The sequence below is a fragment of the Sinocyclocheilus grahami genome, unplaced genomic scaffold (genome assembly GCF_001515645.1).
Source record: "Sinocyclocheilus grahami isolate Dianchi unplaced genomic scaffold, SAMN03320097.WGS_v1.1 scaffold57.1, whole genome shotgun sequence".
Lineage (NCBI taxonomy): Eukaryota > Metazoa > Chordata > Actinopteri > Cypriniformes > Cyprinidae > Sinocyclocheilus > Sinocyclocheilus grahami.
The window spans coordinates 37657-54816 of record NW_015505236.1 but is presented as its reverse complement, the minus strand read 5'-3'; the positions used below and the strand labels follow the sequence as shown (position 1 = coordinate 54816).

Sequence of the window (17160 nt, the reverse complement as noted above, 5' to 3'; positions counted from 1 at the left end):
TATATATATATATATATATATATATATATATATATATATATATATATATTCAAATGAAACTGGCAACATCGTTTTATAAAATATGTGCTTCATTTTCGCTGGAGGAAACAGCTGTGGTGTGATGAGGGGTGAATGCAGGGAAAACTTAGGCTACAATAGGCCTAGATGGGGAACCGATTGCTCCCCCATGATATTTTGTAAACTGTATTTATGACAAAGAACTGCATAGATGCAGATATTACAACAATCTATCGTTAAACACACTGTACACACACATTGTTTTTCGCTGGAGGAAACAGCTGTGGTGTGATGAGGGGTGAATGCAGGGAAAACTTAGGCTACAATAGGCCTAGATGGGGAACCGATTGCTCCCCCATGATATTTTGTAAACTGTATTTATGACAAAGAACTGCATAGATGCAGATATTACAACAATCTATCGTTAAACACACTGTACACACACATTGTCCTCTGTTTCTTGCTATGCGCCGCCGGTCTGCTAATTGAAAAAGAACGCGCTGAAAGACGGGAGGAGTCGAAGTCTGCCAACCGTTTTCATATGAAATTTAAAGGGGACTGAGGCGATCACGAATACGTGTACAGTTTATGGAACTAATCGCAAAATTTTAAGGGGGCTGAGTAGTCATTTTATTGGCTTTAGCCCCCCTAAAAATGGCCTAGCGACGCCCATGCTAGTAATAGCACAACTCTTTTTAATAAGCTGTGCAATTTGTAGTTCTGTCACGACAACTCTCAGAGAGTTTAGCATGGTAATATACATGGCAACGTTAATGTGTTTGGTCTTGGTGGAATAGATCTGCTACGCTGCTGCCGAGACTTGCTACTGGCAATACATCCACAGACATGCTGCTGTGAGCATGTAGGAAATACTGTTGCTGCACATGTAACATATATAAAATAACCCCCATTTATAATGTACATGAAATCATCCCATTGCAGATCCATACAGGTGGAGCTGGGGAAGGTGGAGGGTTTCTGATGCGCGCTGCAACCGCTCTCACAGTACTTTGATGTCAAATGGTGATCAGTCTGCGCAGCGCTGCTTCAAGTCAAACACACCTGTTATGTACATGTATTTACATCGCTTTGACCTGTTTTCTGTAGATCCCACCTTCTTACACGCCACGATTGGTCGATTATGTACAATGCCTGCATGTTATTGGTCAAACTACTTTTCCGATCATTACCTTCATCAAGTATGAAAACAGGAAAGCAAAGTCAAAACCTGGATATTTTAGACAATATAGAATTCCTGGCCAGGATGTGTCTGGGGGAAAATGGCACATATGGTCACCTATAGACATACTCCAATTCTTGTTAAAACACACTAGACGTGGCCTTAGAATGTTGAGCAGCAAGCTCATTGGCTGCTGATATGAAAAGAAACCAATCAGCTGCACCATGTGAGTAATAATGTTTACATCAAATTGAGTTATAACTTACTGGCCTACACCATCTAGAGTTTCACGACAGAACTTTGTATTAAATGTTTTGGAGCAGTTTTAATGTATAGTACTAGTAACAAGTCATTCTTGAAATAAGCATGCATTTATTATTATTTATTTATCATTACTATTTAAATTGTAGTTCATGTTTTTGTTTTCTAATTTAAAACTAAAAAGCTAATTTAATGTGAAATAAAAGAAGTATATAAAATGTAAGGCACAGTATTTGGCAACACTTTCCTTTGAAATAATTTTTTAAGCTATTTTTAATTTTGTTTCATAACAAAGATCTGAATCAAATGTAATTTTTGAATGTGTGAACGCCAACACAAAGATTCTTCAAAACAGGTTTTTTTTTCCCAACCTAACCCTGATTTTAAAATATAAATATCATCATCCTTCGCCAGCTTTTTAAAACCCGAGCCATAAACACATGCTGATAATCAGTGTCAGCATTAAATCTCATGCACACAGACACACAGACACTCGCACAAATGCACTGTACGGATGCTACAAGTATCAATCATCCTGACCTCCTTCTATCTTTTCCTCTGTCCTTGATTCACTACGCTCTTATGCAACACAGAATGTGCGCCTGCCGCCATATGACATCTCACTGATGCCATGCGTGTGTTTGTTTGCAGGTTATTTTGAGCAGCAGCATCAATGCAGGGCCTGTCAGTGTAGGAGGGTTAATAAGCCTCGAGACTTCAGAGCGTTCGCTTTTCTTCGGCAGAGATTCGTTCCTGTGCCGTTTTAGGGGGGAGTCGAGACATGTTGTGCTTTGGGATTCTTAGTACACATTGCATCAAACAGCGCTAACAGCAAACAGGATATGAAAGATGAAGTCTGAATGCGCCAAGACAAGCGGTGGGAGGCAACGTTGGATCTGATGTGCGTCGCAAAGGCTTCGGGCCCTTCATGTCAACGTGGCTGGGGAGCGAGTGTGTTATATAGGTGTTGAACCTCCTTGTTGGGCTGTTAGATTAAATCTTAACACAGAATGAAGAAAAAAGCAATGGTGAAAGCAGTCTGAACAGAGAAACTTTAACTCAGTTGTGAAAGCTTGAGAGGACACTAATCAAATGTTTATATGCAAAATAAACGTACCGGAATAAGTCGTTTCTCAATTATTTCTGTGATCACACAGCACTCATATTTGTACTTGGAAAAGCCCTGAAAATTTGTCTTTCTAGCCTTCATTTTGTATTTTCCAAACTAACCTGCAATTGTTACATTTAAGAGCTATTTAAGAGCTAGATTTGTTGGTATAAATTAATGTATTTAGGTTTATTCAGCGATATTAAATAATCATTTTGACTTGAATAAAACCAGTTAACTTAGATGTTATCGTATTTTTTAGTGCATTAAGAATATAGCTAAAAAATAAAACTTTTTCGGCATCATTTCTTCAAGATGAATGCAGTTTGACACCATTTCCTAACCAGATGTGATGCAGCAAGTTTCCAGCCAGTTTTTCTGCCCTGAATGAAAACGGAAATGCTGCAAAATGACAACATGAAGTCCAGAAACTGTAGGGCAACCACTTTATAACTCAAAAGCGCCACCTATGTGCCACGTATTGAACTGCATTTAATAGTGGTCTATTATTTTATTGGCATTGAAGTGAATTACAATAAAATAGAATACCACAAAATTCAACTGTACAAATACCAGAAAGGGCTTTAATAAAAAAACAATAAAATAAATATATAAATAAAAATTAAGAAAAAAATATAAAATAAACATAAATAATACATTTCATAATCACATTTTCGCTTTCATTAAGATTAGAAAATTACTACATTGCAAAAAATATTTGTGTTGTGTTGCGCCTGGTTACACGAAAGACACGAGGGACAGAATTTTCATTTTTGGGTCAACTATCGAATCTCATGGCAATTCGTAACTATTATCCATCTGCTTACACCCTACTGATGGTTATGTTTAGGGATGGACCTTCATGCTTACATTTTTCCTAAAAACTGTCGCTGTATCTCTTTTCAAAGGGTGCACCCTCTGCAGGTTGCACTTACCGACCGCATATGTCATTGAAACGGCCTCATTTAAAAAAAGTAACCATTAAATTCCAAAGTAAGAAAGAAATGACAATACCTTACGCCTTACAAGAAATAACAGTCAATTTTATAAAGGTTACTTTTCTCAAATGACACATCCTTGATCTGTGTATGTGGCCATAGCTTGTATGTTTCTGTACAAATCACAATGTATAAACTCATCCGAAATTGCCATTGTTATCTGGGTAGATAATGTTTGAACAAAGTTGAGAACACAGCTGTCTTGTTAAAAAGTGAATTGTAGTAATTAATGGCTCATTATTTGAAAGATCTATTAGCCTGCAGACTGCTGCAGTCGCCTCTCTGATAGCTTCAGTTTCGTACATCTCAGTTTCAGTATGAACCTTTTGATAACATAAGGTTTATGTATTGCAATATCACCTATGCATCTCTAATAAAATATTACATCAGTTGCAGGTGTCTTGAGATGTGCATATAGCACAACCAAAGGACCTTCACATTCAGCAGTTTCTTTGTCAGAAATGAACTGACAAAGACATCATTAACTCCACTCGTTCTTCTGATTAATGGATCCATCCGAAAAGCATTAATATCATGCGGGAGTCTTGTTTTTTCACGAGATAATTTTGCTTCTGTATTTGTGGTCAGAAATGTCCCGGGGTTTGAGCGGTGAGTAATGGGTGTTATTACGGAATCACTGGCAAGTTCATTTATTACTGCATTTGTTCAGCATTTTCGCCTTCCTTTGTAGAGAATGTTTTCATGTTCATAAACGACGGGTTTAAATGGCTGCAAACCATCCCAAATAGTATGTCAAATATCAAAAACCAGAAAGCAAATTGTAATTTGCACAATATATCATTGTTTTGAGTCTTATTTGCTATTAAATCACCAATGCATTTGCAGTCATCTACCAGTCAGCAATAGGTGTTATAAAGCACTTGCAATGTGTTCGTTTGTGTTCCAGTAATTAGAATATTCATTAGTGCGATTTGCATTGATTAAGTTGAATTATGCAAGTATGTATCAGCAAAAAAAGAAGATGCGGTGAGCTGATTAGTTAAATGACAGGCCTATAACCAATACATTATAAATTCAAGCACAACATAGCACACGAATGAACACGGCCATATTCTTAATTGTCACGCAATATTACATGATCATGCAAATGTATGCAAAATTTTATAGACTAAAGCATAAAGCGAAAATTGAAGATGCATAGTAGGAGTCTCTACCAAGGGGAGAGTGTGTGTGTGTGTGTGTGTGTGTGTGTGTGTGTGTGTGTGTGTATGTGTGTGAACGTGGGTGGGTGTGGATGTTTCGGATAGACGTGGCTGTGTAAACGTTTTTTTGGGTGAGTGGACAGGAAAAAAAGGAAACGAGGGCGATCAAGAAAGGAAGAGAGCACACAGGGACAGAGAGAGAGATTTATAGCATGCCTAGACTAAAAGCACTTGGGAAATTATGCAAAATTGCAACTCAAAAACACTCAGCAAGTAGTGCACCGAGCAGTTGGAATATTTCTAATGAGCACTAAATTAACGCCATGATGTCTGCTGATGGATTTGAGACAGACATTAACCTGCAATCAGATGTTTGAAATGAGCCACAGCCGTACCTGGAGAAAATCACATCTATATTAGCATTTGAGTGTCAACACTGTGATTAAATATGCCTTTATTAATAAAAGCGTCTGTCTGATTAGAATGCTGGCTGAAGGAAGCGTTTTGTGTGTGCATATGCATGTATTCATCATAAAGATCAATTGTTTTACCATTTCAGATTGCAGATACGGATTTCAAACGCCACTTAAGTGAGTAACCACCCCATTTTCTTTATTGCATATCAAAATGAACAGTATGAAATGGCCTTTCCATCCAAACCACGCACGTGGCACCATTTTTAAGAGTTGGGGGCTTGCAAAAAACCCAAAACTGGGAAAAAAACTGAGCATCATTTTCCACCAATTAAATGCTGCTGACCCAAATGAGTCCCAAAACCAATATTATGGTTATTATTATATAGCTGAGTGAAAGCAAACTTGTCATTTAGAAGGCACTTTTATCCAAAGTATATTCCTGGATTAACCTGGGGTGTTTTGGTTAAAGAGATAGTTCACCTAAAATTGCAAATTCCGTCATCATGTACTCAACTTAATTCAGTGTCATGTTAATTCAGACCTGTATGACTGTTTGACACACATTTGTCAATACATTGAAAGTCAATGAATCCAATGTTGCTTTGGACCCCATTGACTTTGATTGTATAGAGAACGACAGTTGCATCATTCTTTAAAAAATAGCTTATTTTAAGTCATACAGGCTTGAAATGACATAAGGGTGAGGAAATGATGACAGAATTTGCATTTTTGGTCATCTATCGAATCTCATGGCAATTCGTAACTATTATACATTTTTGCAAATTAATATGTTTTCATACGATCTGCTTACATCCCACTGACGGTTATGTTTAGGGATGGACCCTCATGCTTACTTTTTTGCTAAAAACTGTTGCTGTATCTCTTTTCAAAGGCTGCGCCCTCTGCAGGTCACACTTATCGACCATGTGTGCCATTAAAACTGCCTCATTTCAGAAAAGTAACCATTAAATTAAAAAAAGAAAGAAATTACAATAATTTACACCTCACAAGAAATAAGTACATTTTATAATGGTTTCTCAAATGACACATCCTTGATCTTTGTTTGTGACCGACACGCAACCTCTGGAGGGTGCAGCCTATGAAATGAGACAGCTTTTATGTTTTTATACAAATCACATTGTACAAATTCATCCGAAATTGCCATTGTTATGTTTTGGAACTATCCATTTGAGGACACACTGGTGAACACTCATATAGGTCTTGTGGGATTTGAACCCCTAACCTTTTGGCTTCCAGCCCAGATCGCCACATTTTTGCAAGCAGTACCGGTAACCTCAAAATCTCAACCCTAAGCCTTACTTCTGCTCTAACTTCCAGGTGTCACAGTTTGTCAAAAGCAATCCAAACCTCCCTTAGACACACATATAAGTCCACTCACCGCCATCGTCCTCATCAAAGGAGTTCATGCAGGGGAAGTAGATGGCCAGGGCCTCAAAGGACGCAGACAAGCTGATGCGACTCTGCGAGCGCTCCATGTAAAGGCCCGGCGTAGGTGCCGGCGCCGTGTCCGCCGGCTTGGGCAGGCGCGCCTGGGCATTCTTCACGCGGAGCACAGCACGCGGCGTCTTGGCTAACTTTCACTGGCCCCTTCGCCAGCCCCGTACAAGACAGAAAAACAAACACCAAAGCACCCTCTTAAGTCCCTGTGGACCTGGTTTGGGTTCAAGAATCCTGTCCAGATGTGATGTCCAGAGTTTTTGGTGTCTGCAATGTCCTTGTTTTGTTTTGTTTTTGTCCAGGTCTTCAGGACTTCAGAGAATTAGGATGGATGGAGTCTCATCTCAGAGGCTGATGTCTCAGAGCTGTGCTGGATCTTCTTCAGAGAACATGATCTGTTGCTTTTCCCTGTCTAGCTGATCCCTCACTGGGCTGTGCAGTGGATGAATGGATGGACGGATGGATGGATGGACGGATAGTATATAATGCCGTTTGTCTCTGTGTGTGTGAGAGAGAGAAGAGGAGAAATGGAGAGAGAGAAGGAGAGATGGGATTGAAGAGACAGACGGAGAGAGAGAGAGAGACGGGGAGAAAAGGTTCTCACTGTTCTAACAGTCTGAGGCTGATTCACTTCATTCAGCGCTGAGCTCTTTGTGGAGACAAAAAGTGGGAGGAGAAACCCGAGAGCTGTTGCTGGGATTCAGGATACTGGCCAATCACAGGCTGGATGTCAAGATGTGGGCGTGGCCACCGTCTACAGACACAATAGCTGTGAATATCTTTCATCCTTCACAGACATCGACCGTCTCGCTCTCTCTCCGCTGACACGGTGAAGTGGAAATCTTGAAACATTGGAAAGCTGATAGATTTCAGACAAGGTTTGATTGCAGTATGTTTTTGCCTCTCTCTTTCCAATCAAACCTGATTGTTTTAAGAGTAAATCAAACACATTCACCAGAAACTGCAACAGTTGGCTATATATTAAGACCTATCAAATCAATAATGTTGTGAATATTAATATCAAATAAGTTTAATCAATTCAACCATGAAGAAAAGTAATCTCACATTAGTTTGTAAAACTAATATATATATATTAATAAAGCTTGACTTGACTTGATTATATATATATATATATAAAAAACAATGCACTTACAATAGAAATTCTGGAAAGTTTAGAAATAGAAATGTGAAACTTGCATTTTTGTGTTTAATTCTTTAATGCAAAAAATTTTATTTGTAGTGTTGTTATTGTTAACTAAAACTATTCAAAATTGTTTTTGTTTACTGAAATAAAGCTAAAACAAAGTAAAAATTTAAATATTTGATCAAAAAATTAAAAATGCTGTCTTGACAGTTGACAATGAACTGAAATAAAATTAGTTGAAGTACAAACATGACTAAAACTGAAATAAAAAGCAATTAAAGCCAAATAAAAATATTTAAAAATAAATTAATATAATAAAAGTGCATAAAAAAATGTAATTGGAAAATAAAATTAAAATGAAAACTGAAAATATAAAAATGGATGAACTTACAGATATGTATGTCACATCCTTAGTATCATTGATATATGAATACCATCTGGAAGTTACCAGGTTTACCTGTTTTATATGTACATTTATATGTCTTTTTCAAACTGTGAAATGATAGAAACAGCATCAATAAACAGGCCTATTGCACTTGACTTGAACATAGTATGTTGTGAATTAAAGTACAAGTAAATAGCAACAAAATGACACTAAAACTACCACATTTGACAACACCTGCGGGTTTCAGCTGTATTTAACCCACAATATTTCTTTAAGAAGCGGAATAAAAGAATGACACTGCCTGCTGAGAACAGTCATCTTCTGTTAAAGATGCATTTTGTCTTCTGTGTGTCTGGCAGGAGAAAGTGTGTGTGTGTGTGTGTGTGTGTCTGAGAGGGCTGAAAATGTCACCTGTGCCACCTCAATGAACAATCACAACTCTACTGCAAATAACAAAAGCAGCATCACTCATAGTTATGAACGCCTCATAACCGATGCTGACGATCTCGGTCTCTTTCAAAGTGCATCCTGTCAGTTTTTGTATAGATTTAGTCTTTATATGGCTTAACCTCAGCAGGCTTAGCAGAGTTCATCTAATTGTATGCTAACCCTCTTTTTGGCTGTATACATGCTTTTGAAGGATATTTTTACATTTTCAGAAGGAAGTAGTGCACATTGCAATGTGGTTGCTAAGGTGTTCTGAGTGGCTGTTGCCAAGTTGCTATGTGATAACTGCCATCTAAATACCACAGATTACTAAAATCTGTGCATTTCAGTAAGTATTTCACAGCATTATCTGATACCATGTACCATCATTCAGTCACTTCAAAAAAAGTATCAAAAAGTAACACGATATTGCCATTAGCTTTGATCATGTACCACGGTTTTCTTGGACGTACCTTGGAGCATTGTTTTTATTTTTAGCTAAAATTAACAATAAGAATTGTTTTCATTCATTGAAATACAGTTAAAATAAAATCAATTATAAATATTAGATGAAAAATTGTATATGTTGTATTGGCATCTAACTGAAATAAAATAAATGTAAGTACAAAAAAAGTACAAAAATGACTAACACCGAAATAAAAAATGTTATGTAAAAATGCAAGTTTTCTATTAGGATGTGGATTATGATTAGGTTTTAGTATTTATAACAGTAAAACAATCAAAGTGTCTTTAAATAGTGTGTGTGTGTTTATTAGAGTTGGCTTGTTCGTTGTATTGTAGCCAATGGCAGTCGTGCTGGTTCTTGTTCATTGCTTCACTGACCTTTTACCATGTTGTTCCATCTACCAGTGAGACCCTAGGGAAGGGGCCGTCTCACGGAGATGACATCTTAAGTGCGAGACACCAATGAAACCTGACAGATGCAGAGAGTAAAAGTGAACACAAGTTATTGTGTGTGTGTAAAACAGAGAACATACAGGACGAAGACAGACGGTCAAATTAGGGCAGGATTTTTCTCTCCCTTCCAGAAACTACATGTACTTGTTGACAGTTGACACCCCTTCTGTTCGAAGCCCATGGCAGAAACCCATGATCATGCTGTAAATATTCCAAAAGAGGTTAAGACCATTGTAATGTTTTTTCTGTGATGCCCAGAAGCCCACTTACACTATTACATGATAGACATTGTTTAAGATCAGTAGTTCATCAAAGCCTTCAAATGTGGCCTTTTCCCCATTTCATTTAAATTTAGACTATATAATTAAATTAAATTAGGCTGTTCCAAATAATACACTTAAATTATAAATGTAAAACTTCAGTTGAATATTCTCGATATAGATTATAAAAAAACAAAAAATAAAAAAAAACAAGATTGACCTTTTACAAGTGAAGAACGTAGCGCGTAAAGACTAAATATTGTAAAAAGAACGTTAATTGAACACGATTTATTGACATTATACATTAGACAAAAAAAATCGCTGTTTATTGAAAACTGTTTGTAGACCATGAACATGTTTGCGGTGTTCTCGTTGTATTTTCACGGCTTTATCCAAAAGGTGTTTACATATTTCGAGTGCTTCAAAATAGTGAGTGAATCATTTTGCGAATCTATTTGTTCAATTGATTTGACTTTGATTCAATAACAAACGACTCTAATGAACCGGCTATTTGAATGATTCACGAACTCAGGAGTTACCGTTTGAATCAGTCTGTGAGCTGAATTAAAGGTGTAGTAGGAGATCATGGAAAATGCTAACTTTAGCCTGATAGCACTGATAGCGGACGTCCCACCCTCCCTGCAATCACCGTCCAAAGCCACGCCCTCTGAATGCATTTACGCTCACAGACCAGAACACCAGAGACAACATTACTATAGGCTACATCAGCGGTTCCCAATTCCAATCCTCACGCCCTCCTGCTCTGCAGATTTCATATGTATCTCTTATCACGTGCGATGTTTGTTCTATTCGACCGGGAGTGTCCTGGGAAGTGTACATCACCGGATATTCCGCCTTGATTCCAGTTCGAAGCGAGCATATATGTTTCCCCTGCTTCCCTTGTGCGAGGACTGGATTTGGGAATCGCTGGGCTACATCATGTGTCATTCACCCGGTGAGAAAACTTTGTAGTACAGTTAGTAAAAGTACTACAATACCATGAAGGAAGATTGGCTTGTTGATGTTTGTCTGCCATTCTCGCTCTGTCTGCACAGCGTGCGTGAACATGCTGATGACGTATCCTGTCTGCGCGAACAGGGTGCGCAGAGGTATGCAGATACATAAGTTGACAGGCAGTTAGGAAAGCCAATTAAAATGCTCGGACCGAGCGTTTTGATTGGACGAACATTTCTTGGTGCTACGCCTTCCACAGAATATATAAATACAGATAAATACATTTAGACCACTTAATGATTGCTATCGGGATGTGAAGAGACTTTCAACCAGCATAACAAAAAATGTTTCTGAAGACAATCACCTATTGCACCTTTAAGTTGTCTTTGTTTCTAGCGATGGAATATAACTTATATAGGTAGATTTTTGGAATGTTGATTATAAAGTACAGAACGTAAAACAATTGTGCCCATTTTGATTTCGTATTTGATTTGATTTTCGTGTGACTTCATATTAAGCTGCATATTAACCATGTTTTTATTATAGTAAAAGATGTTCTGTGTCTCAGCTGCTCGTGGATCGCGAGCTGTGTGTGTGTGGATTGCGCAAGGCTAAAAGGGCGGAATGAAAGTCTCAAAATTCAAATGAATCAAATAGAATCGGCTCAGAAGAGATGTGAATGAATGCACGTGTGTTGCCTGATCCACAAATGCAAATTTGAATCGCTACCCTTACGAAAATTAACCATGTTTTTATTATAGTAAAAGTGTAGTAACCATGTTTTTTTGGCGCATTGATTACCATTTGTATAACTACAGTTTTACTACAAATACCATGGTTAAACTATGGTTAGTGTGGCAAAACCATGGTTAATTTGTAGTTACCATGGTTTAACTATAGTAACCATGGTTTTTTGGTTTTATTTGTAGTAAAACCATGGTTAATTTTCGTAAGGGTGCCTCTGTAGGCTAGGTGATTTTTGCTATGTTTCATTCAGAAACATGTTTTGTTCTGGTCAGTAATATTGTTTAAGAACAAATGAATGATGTTTGATGCAATGATCATAATATATTATATTTCGCTGTTTTTATGTCTTTCAGCTGATGCCTGCCTGCACAATCCAAGTGGAAGCTTGGGCATACTATGGGATTAGAGACATAACAGCAGGTGACAACAGCAGGTTTCTTTTTTTCAGTTCGGCGGCTTCCTGTACAAACACATGCTCCACTATTATCCTGTCTGTACAAATAGAAATGTATATCTGAAACAGAACTTTTACATTTTTTATCTCAAAAGTAATAAATAATAGGTGAATCAAAGCAAATTAGTGAATGATATATATAATCTAGAAGGAAATGACATGCACAATCAAAATAATCTTACATTTGCAAGCCCTTGGATTTCTAGCAGCAGTAACTTTGATGTCAGGCTGCAGAACGGATCATTTTAGGTGACTGCATTGCATCAGGGAGATGTTTGAACACGGATGTGTTGCTCCGCGTTCATGAGCTGCATTGAAATTCTGGGTTGCATGATGGAAGGATGAGAGGGCAACACTTTTAGGTTTTAGTGTTAATTTGTGAAGGCTTAGAAAGCATTGTTTGATGCCATTAAAGCAATAGTTAACCCCCCAAAAAATATGTACTCACTCTCATGTCTTTCCAAACCTGTATTCTCTTATTTTTCTGTAGAACAGAAAGGAGACGCTTCAAGCATTTCTTTGTGATATGTGAACATAGATAACATCTCAGATCATTTGGTCTTGGAAGAATTTAATGAGAAATATTTGAGTTCTTATTGAGATCTGACTTTTATGGAAGCTTTAAGCCAAAAATAAGGGGGAAAAAAAGGTAATATGTATTTTTATCTCACAATTCAGTCATTTTTCACAATTTTGTTTATATCTCAGAATTCTGACTTTTTTCTTACAATTCTGAGCTAAAAACGTTTTAATTGTGAGATATGAAACTCAGAATATGAGATATAAACTTAGAATTGCAAGACAAAAGTCTGATTTGCGAGCATTAAAGTCAGAATTGCAAGATATAAACTCAGAATTATGAAATATGAATAGAGAATTATGAGATATAAACGCAGAATTGCAATACATAAGTTGAAATTGCGAGATATAAATTCAGAATTGTGAGATATAAACTCAAAATTGCTAGAAAAAGGTCAGAATTGCAGGATATAAACTCAGAATTGTGAGAAAAGTCAGAATTACAATATGTAAACTCAAAATTATTAGTTTATAACTTGCTATTGTGGAGAAAAAAGTCAGAATTGTGAGATAAGAAGTTGCGATTCACTTTTTATATTTTTATTCCGTGGCGGAATTACATTTCCATAAGCTTTTAATTGCAGACTTTAGTATCTTGGTAAACTTAAGCACATTGTTGAGTTGTGGAGGTGTCTATTGTTGAGACATGTTTTAGATTATTAGAGTGTTTGTTTTTTCTCTCAGGGAAAAAAATCTGAAAATCAGGCCATATACAGAAACTTTGACCTCCATCATTGCTGCCTAGGAGACACAACTGAGATATGAAAGAGATCTCATTTGTGATATTTCTTCTCTGTGGAGCAGCACAGTGTGGATGGCCTATATTTTCTGGTCCAATTGTCTGCATTTTTCATTAACATACTGTCTTATTCTGAAAGCAACTTGTAAAAGTGGAGCTCAACTGACATCCAGGTCGAGCTGATGTGGGCCAGGAAACACTTTTAAATTTTGCAGACTCATTTTCAGCCACCAGCATCTCCGTTCAGACCGGCGGCCCACGGTTTGCCAAAGCTTTTCATACTTTAATTACTTAATAGTGCTTCAATAAAGGTAATTACAGTAAATATATGGTTATTTGATTAAAAACAGAGGCCCTCACTGTTAAAAGTGCCACATAAACAAACCCAAGTGATTGTCTGGTTCTTTTTCGGGGGGTGTTGTATTGAAGCTTTGCTTGATCACATCATTTTACCAACCAAGCAAAAGTGCTCAGTCTATCACAGAATTGCAAAATCCACTTACCGGATTTACAAAGCACCGTGTCCACAGACCAGTCCTTCTAACAGCTTTTAATATCAACATAGTGCTACACGTTTATCTCTCTTGTTTTCCTAATATATGCTAACTTCCCCTTACTTAAGCCCTTCGTTTTGGTGTTTAACTTCAATTGGAGCATGTTTGTTGTAATGTCATGTGGGTCGCCATAAAATTTCGGATTTACAAATGCACCTACCGAGGAAAGATCTGGGTTTAATTCCACAGATTTATGTTATTCCCTGCATGGCGAGCCAGCTTTTGGCATCTTAAAGGGATAGTTCGCCAAAAATGACATTTTTGTTGTCATTTATTCATGTCCCATATAACATAGAATCACTTTATTATCTAAATCATAACTGCCAAAACATCATATTGATTTTATCCAAATATTTGTGAGCCAAACTTGCATTAGTCATGTCTATCTAAAAAAAGACTTTGATGAACTGAAACGGTTGATTTGACATAAACCCACCATCACGACCATGGCTGACTGATGCCCGTAAACATGAAACAGACAGGCGCTCTTCACAGGAAGTGAATGCAAGAGGCTAACCTCGATAGACCGCCTCAGGCTGTGTGGCATTTAGAGCTTAGTTCAATGAGTCACGGGTAATTTCAGGTGTTTAATGTATATGCACTCGACAGGAGGTGTAATGTCACAGATCTTCTCATTCAAGATGCTAAACTGAATTAACTCTGTTTGTGGTTTCTAAATTTTCCAAATGTCCAGCTATTCTTAGCCAGTCTGCCTACTGGACATATGGCAGCTCCAGGTCTTGTTTTTTTTAAATACAAACGTTTCCAAATGTCAAGATGTTTTTCTGATTACCCTAAGATCCAAATCAAACCAAATCTGATACATTTAGACAGCTTCCATTTAAATGACCTACTCTTTTGTGACTGGCATTAAAATAAAAATCCTCTTCGTGCTGTCAGCGTCCCAATGTCTCAACAGATAAAACCCTCTTAAGCTGTCAGTTCAGGATCTTTTCTTTTTGTATGTTTCATCTCAAGGTATTTACTGAAATTGTTGATATATGCTGACTTTTTGGTAAATACGCAAGGTAATTTTTTTAACCTTTATTGTGGACAATTTTTTTGTTGTTGTTATGCTGGAAACTACTGGTGTTGTTATTGATAACTTAACCTATTAAAAACATTTTGTTACTTAAAATAAAGCTGACAAAATATAAATATAAATATTAGATGAAAAACTTTAAACATAAATCAAAAATGTTGAAACTTAAGTTAAAGTAAAATACTAAGTAATATAAAACTAAAAATAAAATGAAAATACATTAATATATATATATATATATATATATACACAGTAGTTGAAATACTGTTCTAGTTCTATATATATAAAAGGGAGGACTGGGGACAGTTTTAATTTTAGGAAAATATTGTATGACTAATTACAAATAATGCAAATAAATGGTCAAATTGTAAATGTTGATTTCATTCTTGGTTTAGATAATCATATTTTTAAACATGCATTAATATTTTTATTATGGATTTTAAGTTTAAGATTGAAAGGGTCTGGGTCAAGAGTAAATATATTTTAAAAATTAGCTAATTTAAATAATGAGTGCTTGTTAAAAAAAAATTGTTAAATGTAACTTCAAGTTGAAATTCGTTTCAAATAAAAACAGATTGTTCTTTATAGTTCTTTTTAGTTATTCCATCAAATCCTTTGCTTTTCTTCCTGATATTTTCCAAATGCTTGTTATGTAACAGCTTTTTGTTTAGACCCGCATCATTTCAGTTATTGAAACATTGCTTAATTCAATCCTGTTGGCTTCACCCTGATTTTTTACGGTAATTCTCGAATCTTGTTATGTTGATGGCTGTGTGAGTTGAGCACCATGCACAGATGTAATCTCACCTGTTTACTTCTGCTGTCTGCTATTGTGTTGTTTCCAAGCGTACTGATGGTCTGAATGCTGGGCGTCTCATAAAAAGCATTGCACAGCCGCACACTGATCTAGTCGATGTAGATTTGTAGCAGCTCCTGCTCTAAAAACAGTCCCACTTTTAGGACACTAGCTTTGGTTGGCACATGAGAGACACACAAGAGAGTCCCCTTCGAGTCGGCCTATTTAAACACGTCCTACACTAAACTCAAGACTGGGTTACACAACACATCTGGAAGTTAGACGGATAGTGTGTTTATATTTGTAACAAAACTGATAACTGCTCAGCCACGCATCTTGAAAACAAATTATGCCGATTCGCAAAAAAGGCCTAATGTTGCCTTTGATGAGTTCAAATATATCAATAAAAAACGTTCTATCTCTTAAAGTTTTTTTTTTTACAAAATAATAACAATAACATAAAATTATATATTCAGTATGCAAGAGCTTTAATGCACTTATCAAAATAACCAAAGCTATCAAATGTCAAAGATTTCAAAATGTATCATTTAACTTAAAAATCTGCAATGGGGTGAACATTTTTTTTTTCAAATACTGCATTTAATTTCAAAGAACTTTAAAGGTGCTGTATGTAAGTTTTTGACTCTACTAAAGCATAAAAATACCATAATATGTTTGCAGATAGACCTATTTAAGAAACACGCTAAGTTAACATACTTGTTTATCTGAAAAACAATGCTACAGTCAGTTATTCTCTTTTGAAAATTTGAGTTCCGGGCCGGAATGTCGGTCACTGTTTTGGTTTGTGAAACCCGCCCACTGCCAGTTTACCCAATTGTATTTCGGAACCCCCGGTTGCCAGTTAGCAGAAAACACAGCATATTTCATTTCATTCATCGTCAAGTGCATTCGTTCCTGTTGGTGCTCATCGGTCTGAAAAAGCGAGGTGTGCTGTGATTGGCCACCTATCCAATGCGTTGTGATTGGCCGAGTACCTCAAGCGTGAGATGAAAATGTTACGCCCCTCACCATACTGTTGATGCCGTGTCCCGGCCGGAGCGACGAGACAAAAACATTAAAACCCATTACAAACGAGGCATTTGTTGCGTCCAGTGGGGACATAATTACTGATTATAATGACTTATACTGTCTTTTTACGTGTTGCGTTGCATTGCATCGCGCCGCGTAAACATAAAACTCTGTCTGCATTTGTGATCAGAGAAATGACAAACAACAAGTGCTACTCCACACTGCCCAAAACTCGCGTTTGAATCATCAGTGGCAAATCCTTTAAATGAAAACGTACTTGCGTGAGTCAGAACTGCCGGCATTTTAGTCTAACGTTACTCTCCCAGGATCAGTAAACAGTCCTCCATAAAATGTGCTGCACACATCTGGATATTTGGGTTAAACTGTTCTGGAACAGTGTTGTAAATACAACTTAACCACTGATTTGTAGTCGTGTCCTCTTTTGGAAGACCAAACAAAGTAGTTTCGCATTCACAACGAAAAACACAGTGGCCTAGCGTGAGGGGAAGCCCCGGCTTAGCGTGCGCTGAG

At 36.9% G+C, this 17160-nt stretch overlaps 1 protein-coding gene across 1 annotated transcript in view; it reads right to left on the bottom strand.

Moving 5' to 3' along the window:
• The window catches only part of LOC107584172 (regulating synaptic membrane exocytosis protein 4-like), a 26914-nt gene extending 19819 nt beyond the window's left edge, over positions 1-7095 (bottom strand). Inside the window, exon 1 of the mRNA XM_016270676.1 lies at positions 6544-7095. Coding sequence (XP_016126162.1) covers positions 6544-6640 — 97 coding nt within the window. The 5' untranslated portion in view covers positions 6641-7095. The remainder of the gene's footprint in view (positions 1-6543) is intronic.
• Between the last annotated feature and the right edge of the window lie 10065 nt (positions 7096-17160).